Source organism: Salarias fasciatus, chromosome 14 (genome assembly GCF_902148845.1).
Source record: "Salarias fasciatus chromosome 14, fSalaFa1.1, whole genome shotgun sequence".
In the NCBI taxonomy this organism is placed as follows: Eukaryota; Metazoa; Chordata; class Actinopteri; order Blenniiformes; family Blenniidae; genus Salarias; species Salarias fasciatus.
In genome coordinates, this window is record NC_043758.1 from 16,742,797 (window position 1) to 16,761,762 (window position 18,966).

The window sequence follows — 18,966 nt, forward strand, 5'->3', positions numbered from 1 at the left end:
GGAGAGGCTGTGAAGCTGTTTTATCATTGTGTTATGGATTTCTGTCTTTCAGTGGATTTGTAATATTTTTTTCAAGCTTTAAAGGGTATGTTCTTTTTTTGTGTGTGTGTGTAAAATAGGCACATTTATTTTCTGATTAATGACCAAACCATTCACACTGTGTTTTCTAGCACATTCACTTATCTTCATCATAGTGGTAACTGGTGTCTTTTTTCATACTTATAGTTTGTAAATATATATCAAAATGAATGATTTGCACTTGAATTGTTAGTATTCATTCCCAGAATACTTGTTCTATAAAAACATTTATAATTTTAATGCACGACGTCGTCTTTTCACACAGAATATATGATCAACAGTGATCACAACTGGAATCTCAGCAGTCGACTTTCCTTTGAATGTATAGCAGCGCAGCAGTGATCCAGCCTGCAGTCTGTGTGGTTTCCATCAATAATTCACAAAGCAATAACTCGAGGCAGGACTCCTGCTTCAGCTCTGAGTGACGGGACGTAAAGAGAGCAGCGGAGAACAGAAAAGAGCACAAACCTGAGCAGAAACACAAAAGAAAGCACCGTCCCATAATGCCTGTTTTGTTGGGCTAAAATATGTGATCACATTCGGCACACATTTACTGCAGACAGTAAAATTCTGCCTTTCATTACAGGCGAACTTAATGACTTTATAATGTCAATAAAATAAAAAAAATCTTGTTTTCTTTGTCAGAACTGGGAGAAATTAGAAATGTGACAACCAGCCAGCCGTCTCTGGAGCTGGACGGCTTGGAGAAGTACACCAACTACAGCATCCAGGTCCTCGCCTTCACAAATGCTGGGGATGGTGTCCGCAGCGAGCAGATCTACGTCCGCACCAAAGAGGATGGTATGTGAAGCACTGCAGGGCATCGACATGTTCAGGCCATCCTCAAAGACAACGGGTTGTTCCTGCCAGGGGTCTGTCAGCCAGCATGAGGCCCTGCTGCACAGACTTTAACTCTCAGTTGGACTGGTAGTTTGTGGTCTGACAGATCGTTGGGCTTCTCCATTCTCCATATCGCCACCCCCTGCAAGAAGCAATACTGAAGGACTGATAGTTGCTTAGATATTGTATTATTTGAAAAAAAGTATTTTCTGAGGAACAGACAGCAGGTTAATGTACTGTCTTCTTCCATAGTTCCCGGGCCTCCAGCGGGAGTGAAAGCTGCAGCCTCCAGCAGCTCGGTGGTCTTTGTCTCCTGGCTCCCGCCACTCAAACTCAATGGCATCATCAGGAAATACATCGTCTTCTGCTCTAACCTGCATCCGATGGTAATAGTATTTGTATACCACAGGATTTTCATGATCCTTTGATCAACCTTATCGCAGCCAGGACACTGTTTCACTCAGTGGAAATGAAAACCTCACAGGTCTGCTGACCGCTGCGACTGGCCAATGGTACATTAGTCCCTTCTGTCTCTCCTGTTTACAGGTGATGAGTGAGTTCGAGGCGTCTCCAGATGCGTATTTCTACAGGATCCCTAACCTGGCTCGAAACAGGCAGTACAGCATCTGGGTGGTGGCAGTGACTGCCGCGGGCCACGGCAACAACAGTGAGAAGATCACAGTGGAGCCTCTGGCCAAAGGTACCGCTCCTCGACTTCTCCAGAAGGGAAACGCTCGTCTGCTCATCCTGACTCGGTCATTTATTTTGGAAGAGGATAATTGTCAAACTCCTGCAAACTGCCGTGCTCTGCTTTAGCTCCAGCCAGGATCCTGACGTTTAACGGGACGGTCACCACCCCGTGGATGAAGGACATTGTTTTGCCGTGCAAGGCTGTAGGAGACCCGCCTCCGACCATCAAGTGGCTCAAGGGAAAGTACGTCACACACACACCGACGGTCACACGGTGCTGCAAAAACCACAGAGCCTTCAGATATGTGTTTTTTTTCTCTGCATCTCCACAGCACCAATGGGACTCCAACGCCAGTCCTGGTGGACGGTCGTCGTAGTGTCCATGGCAACGGCAGCTTCATCATCCGCACAGTGAAAGCAGAGGATTCTGGGAACTACAGCTGTGTGGCCAGTAACAACTGGGGGTCAGATGAAATCACACTCAACCTGCAGGTCCAAGGCAAGGCAGAACATACCTCAATGATGACAACATATTACGGCAACCGATTCCTGAACTTCATTTAGACGTGCTCAGTTTTTAATTTTTTATTTGTTCTAAGGCATGAAAAACAAGAATATGTACATTAAAATGACAACAAATAGTATGTTTATAATAAAAATGTAAGACCAACAGTCACAAAGACATCAGTAGACATCAATAGATGTTAAGTTAAATGGAGAGAACCATGGAGTCTTCATGTTAGATTAACCGTATTATGAAAGGGAGAACGTTCTCTCCTTTCTTCATCATCTCAAATTGAGCTGTTCTACCTAAATGTCTGACATTATATAAAAGAGGAGGAAATCGTCAGTAATGCTAATCATAGTCTGTGCCAGTTTTCTTTGATCTTTGGAGATCATTATTGATTGTACGGCAGTCAAATGCTGTAAATCCAGAATCTGACTGGTAGCCCCTTTTTTAATGTCCTGAAAAACCTAAATGAATGATAAGATAGTTTACAAAGAAAAGAACGAGAAAACATGTAGTGTTTTGCATGTTTCCCACAGTCGTGAGGTTGAAGAGTAAATGTGTGTAAACTTAATTCAGAATTTTGCAAGCAGTTAAAAATTAATTTTAAGTTGAATTCGGTGATGTTGGTGATTGTTTGGAGAGCAACAGTAAATCGTTCCACTCCTCATCAAAAAGTTCAGTACGTACATCCTCTTGACCTAAATATTCATTTTAATAATTGAAAAAACAAAACAATCATTGTATTAAAATGCATTTAATGTCACTTGATATGAAATACACAAATTCACACAGTCACAGGCCATTTCTTTATATACACCTAACATTTTTGTAGTTTTGCTTATACTTGTCAGAAAAATATGAACGCAGCTGCTGTTTCACTTTCAGTGTGTGGTTTTCAGTTTTGCCATAATAGTGTGTGTTATACTGAGGGTCTTCTAATATTGTGTCCCTCTCTTGAACATTAAAGTTTCAGTCTACAAAAAAAAAATATGACGCCATACAAATGAAAAAATACTTTTGAATACTAACAGGTCACATAAAACCCAGAGTTGTTATTTCTCTTGGCTTTACTGGGCGCTCTTTATACCTCTAGATATAAAGACTCCAAATACCTCGAAATAAAGAGCAAAATTAATAACCTAAACACTGGCTGTCAGGAGAAGAGTGTAGATTTTTTATTTTATGGCCACCATAGGTTCTCTTAAATGCTCGTAGGGGAAAGGAGATAGAAGTTCTATATTGTTTGGGGGTTTTTGTTGTTATTTGCAGCCTCACTGCTGCTGAGTATTAATCACTGTGTCCTTATTGTTGTGACCAAAGCAAATCTGAGGTGAACCATAAAGGAGTTTAACAATATTAAATAAGCTTTTCGTGTTGTCCTCATGTCCACAGTACCCCCTGACCAGCCGCGTCTCACGGTTACCAAGACGACCACCACGTCCATCACGCTGTCATGGATACCTGGGGACAACGGAGGGAGCTCCATCAGAGGTGAGGATGAACAAACGTTATCATGCACACACCCAAACGGTGGCACCGTCCTCCTAACAGTGTGTCTGCTGGATGTTTGTTTTGTTTTTTGTTTTTTTCATTTGTTCAGCAACAACGTTACTGCTGAGGCCTTTTCCTTCTTGCCTACGTAAACTCGCCTGCTTTCTCTCCCAGGTTACATCCTGCAGTACTCAGAGGACAACAGCGAGCAGTGGGGCAGTTTTCCCATCAGCCCCAGTGAGCGTTCGTACCGCCTGGAAAACCTGAAGTGTGGCACGTGGTACAAATTCACCCTCACAGCCCAGAATGCAGTGGGGCCGGGACGAATCAGCGAGATCATTGAAGCTAAAACCCATGGGAAAGGTACAATGTCACATCCTGCGCAACAAAATCTGCTTTCCGTATTCTGAGGTTTCAGAATCAGCTGAAAACTGATGCAGTGATGGTGGAGATTTTGCTGTCTGGGATCAGTCAAAGTCGTTTCAGAGTTTCAGTCATCAACCAGCCGTATACATAAACCTCTCTGTGAACTCGTTCCTCCTCTGCGTCTGTTTTCTCTCACAGAACCCCAGTTTGCCAAAGAACACGAACTCTTTACCAGCATCAACTCCACCAGGGCACGGCTCAACCTGGTGGGCTGGAACAACGGCGGCTGTCCAATCACGTCCTTCATCCTGGAGTACCGGGCCGTGGACTCGGCCACCTGGACCACGGCCCAGCGCACATCGCTGACCAAGAGCTACATCCTGTACGACTTGCAGGAGGCGACCTGGTACGAACTGCAGATGAAGGTCACCAACAGCGCCGGCTCAGCAGAAAAGAGGATCACCTTCGCTACTCTCAATGCTGACGGAAGTGAGTTTGGATTGAACAGCCTGCCTGCACACTTACCGAGAATCGTTGGATCAGGACAGGGTTATTAGTAATATATATGCAATAATATGACACACAGGAGGGACTGTGGCTGATTTGTCGGTAATACACATGTTAGCAAAGTAAAGGAAATTTAAAAAACTGATCAGACATCTTTAAGAACTTCAACCTCTGACATTTCTATTCATAGAATATAAATGTCTCAGTATTAAGGGACTCTTTGCTGACTGTTTCCTCTCATTGAGACGTATCTTTATTCAGTCCTCCTACATAAGAAAGGGACTGTTGACTGAATTAACTGATGAACACTGTTAATGATCCTGATTACTTCACAAGATTATCATGAAACATCATTACTGTTAACAACTGTCTGCAGTATGTAACCTCCCAGACATCTGAGCATAAAATACTGAAGATTCCACAAGAGAATTATGACTGCAAATACAATAATAATAAGTTTTGGTTGAAAATTGAAAATACAGCACATGATGGAACAGTAGCTAATATGATTAATTTCCGACTCGTCAAATTCAAGATGGCCGTATGTAGAATAATCTTCCAGAGCCAGAAACTGACACTCTTTCACTTTACCTGCTGAAATGGCACGAACATCTAGACTGACTCAGGTTGTGTAAGGTATGAGAATATATATATGTTACATATGTGTAGCACTGCTGTGTGCTGTAATGACAATATTGATATAGCACGAAGCAGATGTGTTTTCAGTTCAGCCTGTGGCTGTACAGCGATCGGGAGGGTTTTGTCAGCTTTTGGAGGCTTTGACAGGTATCCTGGCAGCTCAGCTGAGCAAGAAAATGAGGATGGTCCTCGGATTGTCTCCTTTATTTATTCTGGGCTGCAGATAGTGTCAGTCATACACAAAGGAAGTCTATAATCTATGAGTAGGGACGGGAGCTGGTGGGCATTCTGCGCTGCACTCCAGACTCTTCATTCATTTCCTTTGAAGAGTTTTGCTGAGATGTGCGAGCGGCCTGTCAGGATGTTGTGTGTGCATGTCTAACCATGTGCATGTGCCGATGCTATTGTTGGTGTGACAGCGGTGCTCAGCAGCCGGTGGAAACTATCAGCACATAGTCAGTCTTTAACAAACCCCAGCTTCTCCAAACAAATCAGACAAATCACGAAAAGTGCAATTTCCTGTAAAAAGTAAGGAATTAGCCCATTGTGATGTGGATGTGACGCCTTTCATTTCAGGTACCATCCCTCCCCTGCTGAAGACGGGAGATCCCATCTCAGACAACATGTCAGGCAGTGGGGGTCTGAAGATGGTGGTGACCATCACCTCCATCCTCGTGGTCGCCGTGCTGGTTTTTATTATGCTCATGGTGCTAAAAAGGAGAAGGAGGGAGCAGAGGCTCAAACGACTCAGAGGTATGCCATAGCTGCATGCTGGTTGTCATTTCAAAAGATTGGCAATTCAAAGAGTATTTTAGAACTTATTTGTGAGAAAATACCAGTATTACTACTGGCGTAGTTTATCAAACAAAATGGTATTATTATGGTATTAACAAGCTCTTTGCTGACTTCACAGACGCCAAAAGCCTGGCAGAAATGCTGATGAGGTACGTATTCCTAGTTTTAATTTATACAAGCTACTTTACTTTAAACAGGGAACATAAATCACACTGTAGCCCGGAGCTGCAGTTCCTATCAGTAAAAATCAAATATACTGTATTCATGCTGTCTCCCTTGCTAACATATAGCTGCTTATCAAGTTAAATGTGAACAAATTAGCATTTCTGCGATGCAAGTAAGAAAAATCCTCGTTAATCCCCTCAGTAAAAACACACGGACGCCGGACACGGTGAACAAGCAGCAGCAGACGTTAAGAATGCACATCGACATCCCCAGAGCCCAGCTCCTCATCGAGGAACGGGACACCATGGAGACAATCGGTGAGACTCTCAGAATCAGAGCCGTCGCTCCAAACAGTCTTTGAGGGAAGAGTATTTATGTTTTGTGTTTTGTATGCTCTCTTTTAGATGACAGATCCACTGTACTGCTGACAGACAATGACTTTGGGGAGACCAATAAGCAGAAGTCCTCCACCGTGACCCACACGGTCCACTACCAGTCTCTGTCGCAGGCCACCGGGCCGCTGGTGGATGTATCCGATGCCAGGCCTGGAACCAGTGAGTCCCACCACCGTCAGTGCCCATATTTATTTCTCTTACTACTAATACTATGCCTGTCAGTCTTGTGCTAGTCCTGTGCCGTGTTGTGAACTTGCTGTTGTGACTGAAGCTGTGTTGTTGCTTTATTCGGTTGCTATTTGTTAATCATTTATGGTCTCACGCTATAAAACATGAAAACAGGTACTGCTTTTAGACCAGGGGTGCCAAACATCTGGTCTGTGGATCTAAATTGACTTTCTGTAGGGATTAAGTTGGCTACTTGGAAAACCAAACAAAGGAGCCAGTGATTTGCATATTTTTGATTAAAGTAACCACTGTATATAATTTGTCCACTGTTAGCCACACTGTTTGTGCTCAGGTAGGAAAAAAAACTTAACACTGGGACCCAGAACTGTAGAGCAGATTTTAAACTTTGCTCATGTTGTTTTAAAGGCTCTCAAACTACTAACATCCACTGCAAACCAAAAGGCCTGACAAAGAAAACACAAGTTTCAGACAAATCTGTCTCATGGCAGAAGAGGAGAAAGATTCACTTGGGAAATAAAAAGTAAACTGAGAAGGTCACCTTAGATAGATGAGAGGACAAAAACACTCACAGGTTACCTTCCCGGCACACACAGATCTCAGCACACACACACAGAATGTAAAACATCCAATCTAATAACACACACTTTTTGATTCACTCATGCAAATCTGTGGACAAACAATCTGAGTGTGCTGAAACAAATGTCATTAAAATAAAATCTATGGCTCATAGAAATATTGATGTGCACACACAAACTGACGTACACACACATCTTCCACGTGCATCCACAAAGTCACTCTGCTACTATAATCACAGCATGCATCCATCTCAAGGCCACACTATCAGGGTGGGCTTGGTGAAAACATGCACGCATAAAGGCTGCAGAAACCTTGTTTTCTAATAGGCGGCAGGTTTTTACTCACATTATTCTAAAAAGAAACACTGTGGCAGGTACGATTTCAGATTGTACTCCCTCCCCCCCGGGACATATTGTGAAACGTTAAAAGTGAACATTTTCAGGATGCAGCTAATGATATTTTTGTGCACACAATTGCTGTTCATGAGCTCAGAATAGAACAAAATAAGATGCTTTTCAGCAGAGTGATTGCAAAAACTCAGAAAAAAACCTACTCTTACATCTGAGTGAGCCTCACTGAGGAAAACCTCTGAACAGAGGCGATGTGTTTCCCGATTCTGGACCTGCTCTCATCTGATTTCCAGTCTTCAGCTGGGTTTGAATGCACATCCAAGATTTGGACAGACATGCTTCATGATTTAGTTCAAACAAGTTTGCGCAGTCTACAAACGAAACTTCACTTCTTTTGAGAGAATTTTTGATTAAAATTGTTTATCATGTGCTAATTAGAAGATTTATGATTTTTTATTCTATATTATTCATATAAATCAATGTCTTAGTTTTTCTTGGTTCTGGTTGAATCTGTGGTTTTGTTTTGTACTTTCTAGATGTATCAGATCTGAAGTACCAATCTGAGTCATCATCATCATCATCATTATCAAAGCAGCTCATAGAAATCTTGATGTTGCCCTGAAATGTGTCAGAGAAATACTCACCTAAAAACATGCAAGATAGAATCAAGGAGGGGAAATGCAACTCTTTGTCAAGTATTACCTCAAAATTGTATGATTTCTATGACTATACTTCTACTGCACACCCCGGCAGCAGCCCACAATCCACTGCAGTCATCCACATGTGCAGTTGCACACAAATAAACAGCCGCATGATTGGATCATTTAACCTGAGCGCTGGGGCGTGCAGCAGGGCTGCTGACGATGCTTTTTGTTTCCTCCCTGCTGACAGCTGAGCGCCTCCATCATTTCATCCCAGATAGAATTACTGTCCGAACTGCTACAGTTACCCGCACTATTCTACTCTGCTAAGATCCATCTGGTTATTTTCTGAATCCCATCCTGAGCTGGATCTTGTGGCATGCAGAGCAACAACACCGTGTCTCAGATTCAGGCTGAATTTGACAGCATTTGTTTATATGAAGACAGTTTGGAAAGAGTGAATAAATTCCTCTTAGATCTGTGATCAGAGCCAAATTTCAATGCTTTCTTATACCAGTAAGTTGATATAATTATGTCTTAAAGTTACATATTTCATGCTCTCAGACAGTGGTGGTGCATCCTTTAAAAAAAAAAATAAATAAAATTGAGAATAAACATGCATATCATACATAAAAATAAATAATCCAGCTGATTTAGTGGCTATGACTATCAGACAATCCATACATTATTGTCCTTTAATCAAATGAAATCAACCTCGGAAATGAAAATTGATCACTCCATAGCTAATTCTCATGTCTTTATGAAAGATTTTTTGACAGTTATTTCAAAAAATGACTGTCTAAATTCTTCCATCTTCTATGGCAGTTTATTCTAATCAGAGTTACGTGGTGCCGGAGAGAAAGCCAGGGTCCATCCTGCAGGTCACCAGTCCAAGAGAGGACAAACACACAGAAACAAGCACTCAGTCACACTCATGTCTTTGAGAAGAACATGCAAACTCCACACAGAAAGATCCCAAACTCCAGAAACATTCTCTGTATAGGACTATAGGAGTGCTAGCCGTTACATCTCTTTTTGTGCGGCTTGTTTTCTAGCATGTATAATACTTGAAAAAATGAATAAATCTGCTTTTCACAGTTTAAACTCACACTCTGAGGTACTGTACATTCAGTTTCTGCTGCATCGTCTGAACAGCTGTTTGGATTTGAGCAGTTTCAAATGTTCAAAATGTGCAAATGATTCCAAAACAGTTTTTCTATTACTGCTGTTTGTTTTTTTGATGTGGTAAAATTTAATAGTCGTCTGCATCCATCTGATGGAGATTAACACCCGACTGTTTTTAGGCAAACCTCTCCTTGGAGACTGAAATGACCTCATTCATTTCAGTACATCGATAGAAAAACATACATTCTGTTGTGCTTTGGTCTTGACAGGGAGATTTACACCTCATAGATTCACCGCAGTAAGAAAACAAATCAGACTGGATGTATTGTACAGTGTTGGGCGTAAGCACATTTAATTTACTGTTTTAACTGAACAGAATTAAGGCTCTGTGGGTTTGAAATGAACTTGTCACAGAGTGGAAGCTCTCAGATAAGCTGACTTTTAAGGTTTGCTTTCAGGCTGAGGCAGACACAGAATCCTCAAGAACAGAGAAATTTGTTAGTTTTCTCCAAATGGTAACAACACAAACAATTTATTTAATTTTAATGAGAAACTCAATTCCAGAACTCCTCAGAGGAGACGGAGAACAAAGAGTGAACAACAGCGAAATGCTAATTTATTAACATTTCTGACTGGATCACACATGAGGTGATGAATCTGTCCAGATGATGTTCAACAATACATCATCAGTAGAGTGAAACTAACCTGTCTCAATTTAAATGAAATAATCATTTGTAGTTTGTCAACTAAAACTGAAAATATGGTTGAAACAGGTAGAATGCTGAATGTTGAACACAACTCTTGGTCTTGGTATGTGCAGCAATGTAAAAGACTCTGTCAGACGTCTTAAATCAGTTTAATAAATGTGCCGTACTGCCTCCTCTGCCCGCTGACCGTTCTGCCCCCTCTGTGTGTGACTCAGACCCCACTGCCAGACGCACTGCCAAAGCTGGGCCTGCCGCGGCTCGGAGCCGCTACGCCAGCCAGTGGACTCTGAACCGGCCGCACCCCACCAGCTCCTCACACACCCTGACCACCGACTGGAGGCTCCCCACCCCGCGCGCCACCGGCTCCGTGGACAAGGAGAGCGACAGCTACAGCGTCAGCCCCTCGCAGGATACAGGTAGAGTGTGAACGTCACATCTGTCCAGTTCCTTCATCAAGGTTTAAAGTGAGGTTTCAGTTCGGGTTTGTGTTTATTAATCCAGCGTAATTCACATCAGTCGCTTTCTCATGTTGGCCTGTCGTGACCAGATCGCGCACGCAGCAGCATGGTGTCCACAGAGAGCGCCTCCTCCACCTACGAGGAGCTGGCCAGAGCCTACGAGCACGCCAAGATGGAGGAGCAGCTCCGCCACGCCAAGTTCACCATCACCGAGTGCTTCATCTCCGACACCTCATCTGAACAGATGACAGCAGGGACCAACGACTACACCGACAGCCTGACCTCCAGCACGCCGTCCGAGTCGGGCATCTGCCGCTTCACCGCTTCACCGCCCAAACCTCAGGATGTCAGCAGGGTCATGAACATGGCCGTGCCCAAGGCGCACAGACCTGGTGAGCGACTGCTTGAATGCTGCGTCGACTTCTTACTGGATAAGTACTATGGTTGAAGACATTAAGGTTAATTTTCAATTTAGAATTTGGTAATGTTCAAATTAAGTGTTGGTATTTTATAAACCAGTGGACCAGATTCTGTCTTTGCCACTTAATTTCTATAAGCAGTACTTCCTGAATTCTCAAGTTGAGGAAAAATTAATTAATTACAGACAAAACAACATCACTGACAGTCACGCATGAAATATACTAAAAGACTCAAGAACAAGGAGAGCAGTAAAGAAAAAAAAAGGAGACTGGAGTTTAACCAGAGCCTGCTTAGCAAGTGTATTTAAAAAAAGATCTATTTAAAGCTCAGATCAGACGTGCAACACTTGAGCAGACTTCCCACAAAACAACTTTGAAACGGTTGAAAAAGTAATAATACATTTAAGTTATTACTAGTTTTTAAACAAAGTAACCGCATGAAATTTTGCCGCTCAATTCACATCCATGGTATATTCTTTCTCTAGTCACATTTTAACCTTGCTATTTTTATACTGACTATTATTTTGATGCATTCTTTGACTAAATGTGCCATAAGAGCTCGTAACTAGTGTTTTGTACTTCATCTGTGTGTTATCCTGAAGCACAAAACTGCTCCGAAAGAGGCCGACAGGCGTCACCATGCCTGCCGGAACAGAGCTCCATGGAGCGTTTGCTTGAAAATGTCTCCCAAGGTGCAACTTTTTGAAAAATGGAAACTGCATGTGCTCAAACATTGCAGTGAAATAGTTCTTCGGATCATGTGCACTAACAAATATGGTGGCCTCTAGAGCGACATGACTCCCAGTCCAAATTTTCAGATTTCTGAAGACAGATGTGACTCCGGACATATTCAACTGCTGTGCAGTATTAAACGAATGTTGGAACTCTATTTAACTGTAGAGTTTTATGTATGAATGTCCCACAATATGAAACGCAGCGGTAATGAAAACCCCATTGTTTGACAGTTGCAGGCTGCATTGCCTCTAGTGCTTTATTACCATGAGGCAAAAGATTTAACTCAGGGGTTGATAAGAGGAATTAACATTAAAGTGAGGAAAAAAAAAAAAAGCTGTATTCTGGCTGTTTGGGTTGTGAAAGCCACAGTACTATTGATATGTGAAAGCTAACATGGCGCACCGATAAGGACGGCATTCAGCAGAATGAAACACGCTACGCGTTGAAGAGATTTGCCTTTAAGAATGCGCACTATTGGGTGTTTTCATCAGAACATTCAAAAATACTGGCGCTGTGCTCCCAGAATAGCACAGTCAATATTAACTGTTCAGTCTTTCCATGGAGTGTGTAACCAGGAATAAGAGCATAAACCTCATTTAAATACACCTGCTCCTATGTGTTGTCAGTCACGTCACGAAATGCACACAACCTGGAAGTGCACTCTGCTTGCATTAGCATCCATCTTAGTGCTCCCCATTTTGAGATCTTCCTGAATCAGGTCAGAGGAAGTTGGTCGTGGAAGTGGAAATGAACGAAGTGAGAAAAGATGCATGAAATCAAAAGAAAAATGGAGACAAATTATTAAAAACAACAAAAATATAGAAGAGAAAATAACATTTTTTTATCACAAAAAGCAGCTACTTAAAGTTAAAATAGCTTTTGTTGTACAATAAACCCAATTAACACCCAAATGTAAATGAAGAACTTACATACATACATACATTTTTCAATACATTGAAAAAACATCATTTCCTCTCTCTTTTGTCGCATCTTGTTTTGGGCACAGAAATGACAAATAATTTGTTTTTGAAGCTCAGAAAACAAGAAACTACACCAGCAGGACTGTTTTTTTAGCTTTTAGCTGTCTGCAGAAGCCCATCAATTAACGCTGATTAGGATTCAGCTTCACGTCAACGCTGATCTCTTTTCTCTGTCTTCGGGGCTTCCCTTCAGTCTCCAGCCCGCTGCTACATGAGGCTCAGTCTCATTAAGCACAGTTGAGCTGATCAAAAGTGCTTTGTTGTTTCTTTTGCCTTCAGTGGGAATAGTTCTTTGATTTTCTGGAACTTTTCAACTCTCAACACAGTCAGTTAGCCTGTAACCCATCATGAACGGGGAGGATTATGAGATCCAGCTTCCCCTGCAGCTCCTTGGGGGATATTCTGATTGATGGTGATCTTATTTTTCACAAATACATCAGGAGTTTGAGAAAACGCGCTTCTCAGCACTGTGCCTTCTCCTCTCAGGTTGTAGTCTTACCTTACGTGACCCGCCGCTCTCCCGGTAGCGCCGCAGATCAATTACAAGGCCTGGCAGAGGATGCTGACAGACTGCTGACCACACAAGAGTCCAGAAACACAAAATGAAAGACAGACAGCCTCCTCCCCGACACAAGTCCGTCCATCACCACCACCGCCGTCATGTTAGAGAGCGTCTGGGGCCGCCGGTAATTCGCGATGTTGGAGGTGTCCTGAATTGTCGGTCTGCGCGTCCGGGCAGGGGTGAACCATCAACCCAGCCTGACAAACAGAGTCCAGGCCATCAGATCTGCTTCTTAAGTTTCAGGCCTCATTAATGTTTTGAAAGTTTCGTGCGACTCGTGTCACCAGTTTACCGGGGAGAAAGGGCATCTAAAGGCTGTCTGACAACCTGATCTCAGGGTTTTTTTTTGTCACAGAACACAAAACGGCACTTTGCTACAGCAGTGGAGACCTTTCAGAGTAATGGCAGACTCTCAGCCTTTCAGCATGGTGTGACGCTGCCGAGCACTTCTACCTGGTGTCAGTTTCAGCGAGGACTCGGTGTTGGCTCGGCAGCCGAGCCGCGTTCCCTCTACTGTTTCCCTCTACCGCTGTGCCTAAATAATGAAAAAAAATTGCCCTCATATTGAAAGTGTGGTTGAAGTTGGAAATACTGAACATGCCTTGCATCATCGATGACTCAGAACTGGATTTTGAATTTTGAATGTGAAGATTTTCTACTTTTTTAGCTGTTTCAAGCACTTTGTTTCAGCCGACTCTGCAGTCAGTGCACTGTGAAGGTCTGAAAATACTGTGGAAAATATCCAACAATTTGTAATATTATCCACCAAACATAAAAATAACAGACTCACTCTATCGTGAATCACCAACATTTGCATTCAAAGCAACGTACAGAGTTGGAGGATAAGTTTAATTGGCGTGCATTGCAGAGCTGAAACCCAGACCCGGTGTGGAGGGCGGCCTGGCTGACAGCAGCTGAATGACCCAGACTCAACCCCGGGTTTGTCTCCATTACAGCCAGTCGACCTGAGCTGACCTCACCTGTCCACCGCCGAGGTTAAAGGTGCAGCTCACCGGTTTACTTGACAAACCCGTCCTGACAGAGCTGTTAAGGATACCAACAGCTTGATTCATTAATATCAGTCCCATCAGTGTTTTGTGTCCCTTCACACTCACAAACTCTGGTCACCCCGTTAATGAGCTGTGAGTAATGATTATTAAAATATAAAGACCGAGCTGCAAATGCAAAAGACACTTTTCACAGATCAACAGCTGAGAATATCGTTGTATTCTCATCACAAACACTGTAGCAGAATTCAGACTGTACAATCTGTAATTTAGTGGCCGAGTAATTTTCAAGCCACGTTTCTAATGAGCTCCCACACAAACATTTAAATCTATGTTTAATTCAATTAACACTCCTGGCCATTCATCATCTTTGTCAGTGCTAATAGGCCTTATTATGAAGCACAGTAATTTAAGCATTCATCTCCTGAACCCAGAAATCTATTTACCAAGGTCACGTCGTGGAGTGACTGTGAAAAGGCCATTTCCACTTGGTTGGCATCATCACTGAGCAGCTGACAGCGCGTACACATGTGTGTGTGTGCAGATTTGTGGATGCACACTGATCAGCCATAACATTATGACCACATGTTAAATGTTATTACCTTCCTGTATAATATGTGACAGCATTGCACTGTGCACTCAGACACCTTCAGGGCCAAAAATAACTTCTGGAGCGGTTTGAGCCTCTGAGGTTCATCCGTTTCTGCATCAGAGAGCCTTCGCCATCCGTGGCTCTTTTGCATTTCCACTGCTTTTCCTTCCTTGGATGGCTTTCAGTAAATACTGACCTTCATCTGGTCATCACAATTTGAAATCTTTACATTTACTACAGAAGATAATCACTGTTTCTTTCGGTCACGCATTTATTTCTGATTACTATGTATTAATTATTGCCATGGTGCTTGTGAGATCTTTTATCATGTGCGTGAATATCATTTTAGTGAGAACTTGATGGAGATAACAGTGGTGTTACTCAGGTAATCAAGTGCAGCTTCTCAATGCCCCGGCCCCGGCAACCCAACACCGCTTCGTGTCGAGCTAATTCCCTCTGTTAAACACGCAGTCCATTCAGTGGATGGAATACAACAGCGTCAAACTTACTGAACCCAAAGTACCTCTCATCTAACACCTTTGAGAAGTACTTACAGATCCTGTAGTCGAGGCTTAACCCTTCGTTGAAGCTGAGAGTTAAACCAAGCTTGGACTGTATTATCTGATCACACGTTTTCATACAGTGATTCTTCTTGCTGCAGTGCAACTAAACTTTAAATGCACAGAGAAGACTAACAACAGCAATTTATGTTTGACAGGGACAGGATATTACAAGATAAACATTTCTTCATTCTGCTTCTTCACAGTGAGAGAGAGCGGCTCTAATGATTGTCGCAGTTCCTGACTATGATGGCAAAGATAACATTGTAATATTCATTTCGCTATTACATTACGTTCTGCACATCCACCTCACAGCTACTGTTAAATCCAATAGATTCACACTTGGGTGAGATTCGTATCACATTAAAATAATGGTTTATGTGGATCATGGTCCCAGGGGCGCCTGAGGTGAATGAATGTAACAGTGTGGATGTGAGTTAAATGTGAATATTCGACTCTATATACAATTAATTGAAAGGTAGAGGAAGGCAGATCGTAAGTGGAGTCTGAGGTGACGTGTTGGGAGCGCATAATGTACACACAGTGGGAGTCTCAGAGAACAGTCTCACACTTTCTAGAAACAAGCAGAAACCAGTGTGACTATTGCTTTAGAATCAGCCAAAAGGAACAATCTGATCACGCCTGCCGTCACACTGAGCCCCATCTGAAGGTGCTTTTTTTTTTTTTTAAACAGATCCTTGAAAAGAATTAAATTCAGCTCTTTCTTCAAGTACATCGTGTCTTAAAGTAGTTTGTAGTATCTGTGAACTGCATGTTTTTCTTGTCCACGTGAATGAGAAGCAGTGAGCTTTCTTTATCATGAGCCGTGCAGAACGGCGTGTTTCCAGGACCAGTGCAGAAACTCACTGGAATAATGCAGTTTGATTTGCCTTCAGTATAATTACATATGGATGTTTAAAAGCAACACAGGTGGGTATGTTCCTGGCTGACAAGTCATTGAGAATATCTTGAAGATAGCAAGCAACTACAAATACGGAAACTTTCCTATTTTCAAAACAAACAAAAAAGCATTGCTGGATCAATGTCTGGCCCCAGCAGACCGCTAGCCCACCTCTCAACAAATCACATGAACATTTTTTCCAAACATTGACGAGGTAGAAGCAGAAAAATGGCCAAGTTTAAGGATTTTCAGCAAGTTTGACAGAGGCAAGTTGTGATTGATCGATGACTCGCCCGGAGCATTTTCCACAAATCATCTCATTCTGCAGTGGTCAGCATCTATCAGAAGCAGTCAAATGAAAAAAGCGATGGACAGACATGGACACTCAGGACTTACTGAAGGATGTGGGGAGTGAAGGCTGAACAGGGCGATGTGAATAGACAGAATGCTGTCCGAACACAGACTGCACCCAGTGAAGGTCCAGCATAATTTTCGGAAGGTGGTCTTAATGTTATGGCTGATTGGTGTATCAAAACACAGTTCCTGACAACTAGTAGCTGCTAAGTCCAAATAGTTTGAAATATTGCAGCTGTTGAGATTTTTTAACGACATGGATGAAACAGAGGTTCACTATAACGTGGGATGAAGTTGATCAAATTGACCTATTTTTTTCTGAATGCTAATCTAGACACCTCACACAGATGGTATGTATGGTATTGTAATGATCATTTACATATACATACAAAATAATGTTTCATTAACCTTATATTTATTTTTCCTTTGGAGACCACAGAAACCGTGTAGAGTTGCTGTTCAGTAACTAACAGAAACACGGTGCATTTGATAAGTTAGTACTTCCTCCCACTTTTTTTCAGATCTCTCTGTATGTTCTATGCATAACGCATCGGGGACCTATATTGCATTATATTTGGAATAAAGGTATTTCTTTCATGAATGAAATTCATTCATTCATTAATTGTCACAGTTGTTGAGTTGTTTCCTCTCCTGTGTCGCCCCTCAGGAGGAGAGCTGGTCCACTTGCCGCCTTACCTCCGAATGGACTTCCTGTTGAACCGCGGCGTGCCGCTGCCCGCCCGGGGCGGAGGAGTCAGCAGCAGCAGTGGCAGCAGCATCGGTGCAGGTGCAGGAGGAGGTGGAGGAGGTGGAGGAGGCGGAGGAGGAGGAGGAGGCGCAGGGGCGAGCGGAGCTGGTGCTGGTGCTACAGGGGAAACGAGAGGAGCAGTGGGAGGAGCAGGAGGGGGAGGAGCCATGGGCCAGACCTGCCTGGAACCGCAGAGGAGCCGCACGCTGAAGAGGCCGCCTCCCATGGAGCCCACCCCCATGGAAGTGCCGTCACCCAGGGAGGTGCAGCAGTGGCAGCCAGGAACTGCCTCCACCCTGCCCCACAGGGATCTCCGGGAGAGGGGGGAGGCCCGGGGGGAGGTCCGGGGAGAGGCCCCCTCCTCAGGAGATCTAGCCCAAGCACAGGCTGCCAAGCTCAGCACCTCCCAGGAGTCCCTCCTGGACTCCAGAGGACACCTGAAACAGAGCAACAACCCCTATGCCAAGTCTTACACTCTGGTATAACACTGGGACACCGCGGACTGCTGCACCCAGCAGGACCCCCGCAGGAGGGACAGACCACAGGCACAGGAGGGACAGATTTCCACAACAGAAAATGTTGTATATAGAGCCGTTTCTGACATGCGTCTGAAGTGGATGCTTTTCTTTGAGTCTGTCTTTCTTTCTTTCACTCTTTTCTTTCTTTCCTCTCTTGCTCTTCTCTGTTGCTTTCACTCTTTTCATTCTCTCACTCCTCGCCCCTCTTCTGATGAGTTTTCTCCCACACAGTTTTTATTTTCTACTTGAGTATTCTTTTATTCTAAAGTGACAACATATGAGGATTGCCAAAATGATTTATTTAAAAATTTGAGAAAGAGAAAAAATACTATTGAATTTATATCAAGGACAATTATAGTCATTATTATTATTACTATTATTATTATATAAAAACAGAAAATATCTAAAAACAAGAAGGGGAAGGAAGGGAGGAGGACCCTGCAGGAGGACGTTGCTTTCTTAATTTATTTTTATTTTATTGTGGCAGTGTGTTGAAATCTGTGATTGGGAAACCAAGGAGGTTTTTAGCACCACGAAGAGCCGAAGGTGGAGACGAAGAGACGACGCCGGACACGACCGCCAATGCTGACAAATCGTGATGTTTTTCAACCTTTCTGACGACTGCATGGCGACTGATTAAATGACAATTAATAGGAATGGCTGGAAATCCAAAAAAAAAAAAAAAAAAGAAAAAACAGAGAGAGAGAGAGAGAATTTTTGTCACACTATGAAATTATACAATGTGAATATATATAAAGAGATCACTTTTATTTGTGGATATTACGGGGAAAATGATTTGGTTAATAAAGTCCTTAGTCATGTTTGCACACATCTGAGTTTTGCTTTATATTATTCCTGACCAGCATCCTTTTCTTGTCTGTCTCTTCCTCTGTTGTTCCTTCTCTTTGGTTTGTTTTGCTGTGTGTCATTTTTTTGATCACAGTATTTATTTCAGACATGAAAAAAAAATACCATATCCAGTATTTATGAGGCAGTCGATTCTCAGATGGTGTGTCTCACTGATGCAGTTCTGTGGGCTTCTGAAGGGAAATGTGAATCTTCATAAC

General features: G+C 42.8%; 1 protein-coding gene across 5 annotated transcripts in view; it reads left to right on the forward strand.

The window, feature by feature from the left end:
- Positions 1-18,728, forward strand: part of dscamb (Down syndrome cell adhesion molecule b) — a 121,270-nt gene extending 102,542 nt beyond the window's left edge. The window contains exons 19-33 of one of the 5 annotated variants that reach the window (XM_030109237.1): positions 724-879; positions 1,171-1,310; positions 1,465-1,618; positions 1,735-1,852; positions 1,941-2,107; positions 3,512-3,610; positions 3,785-3,973; positions 4,175-4,465; positions 5,699-5,875; positions 6,036-6,066; positions 6,284-6,399; positions 6,487-6,651; positions 10,281-10,481; positions 10,613-10,915; positions 17,301-18,728. In XM_030109237.1, the coding sequence (XP_029965097.1) occupies positions 724-879; positions 1,171-1,310; positions 1,465-1,618; positions 1,735-1,852; positions 1,941-2,107; positions 3,512-3,610; positions 3,785-3,973; positions 4,175-4,465; positions 5,699-5,875; positions 6,036-6,066; positions 6,284-6,399; positions 6,487-6,651; positions 10,281-10,481; positions 10,613-10,915; positions 17,301-17,866 (2,873 nt within the window). In that variant the 3' untranslated portion in view covers positions 17,867-18,728. The remainder of the gene's footprint in view (positions 1-723; positions 880-1,170; positions 1,311-1,464; positions 1,619-1,734; positions 1,853-1,940; positions 2,108-3,511; positions 3,611-3,784; positions 3,974-4,174; positions 4,466-5,698; positions 5,876-6,035; positions 6,067-6,283; positions 6,400-6,486; positions 6,652-10,280; positions 10,482-10,612; positions 10,916-17,300) is intronic. The other 4 variants (XM_030109240.1, XM_030109238.1, XM_030109241.1 and 1 more) reach the window with 4 other exon arrangements.
- Positions 18,729-18,966: the final 238 nt, after the last annotated feature.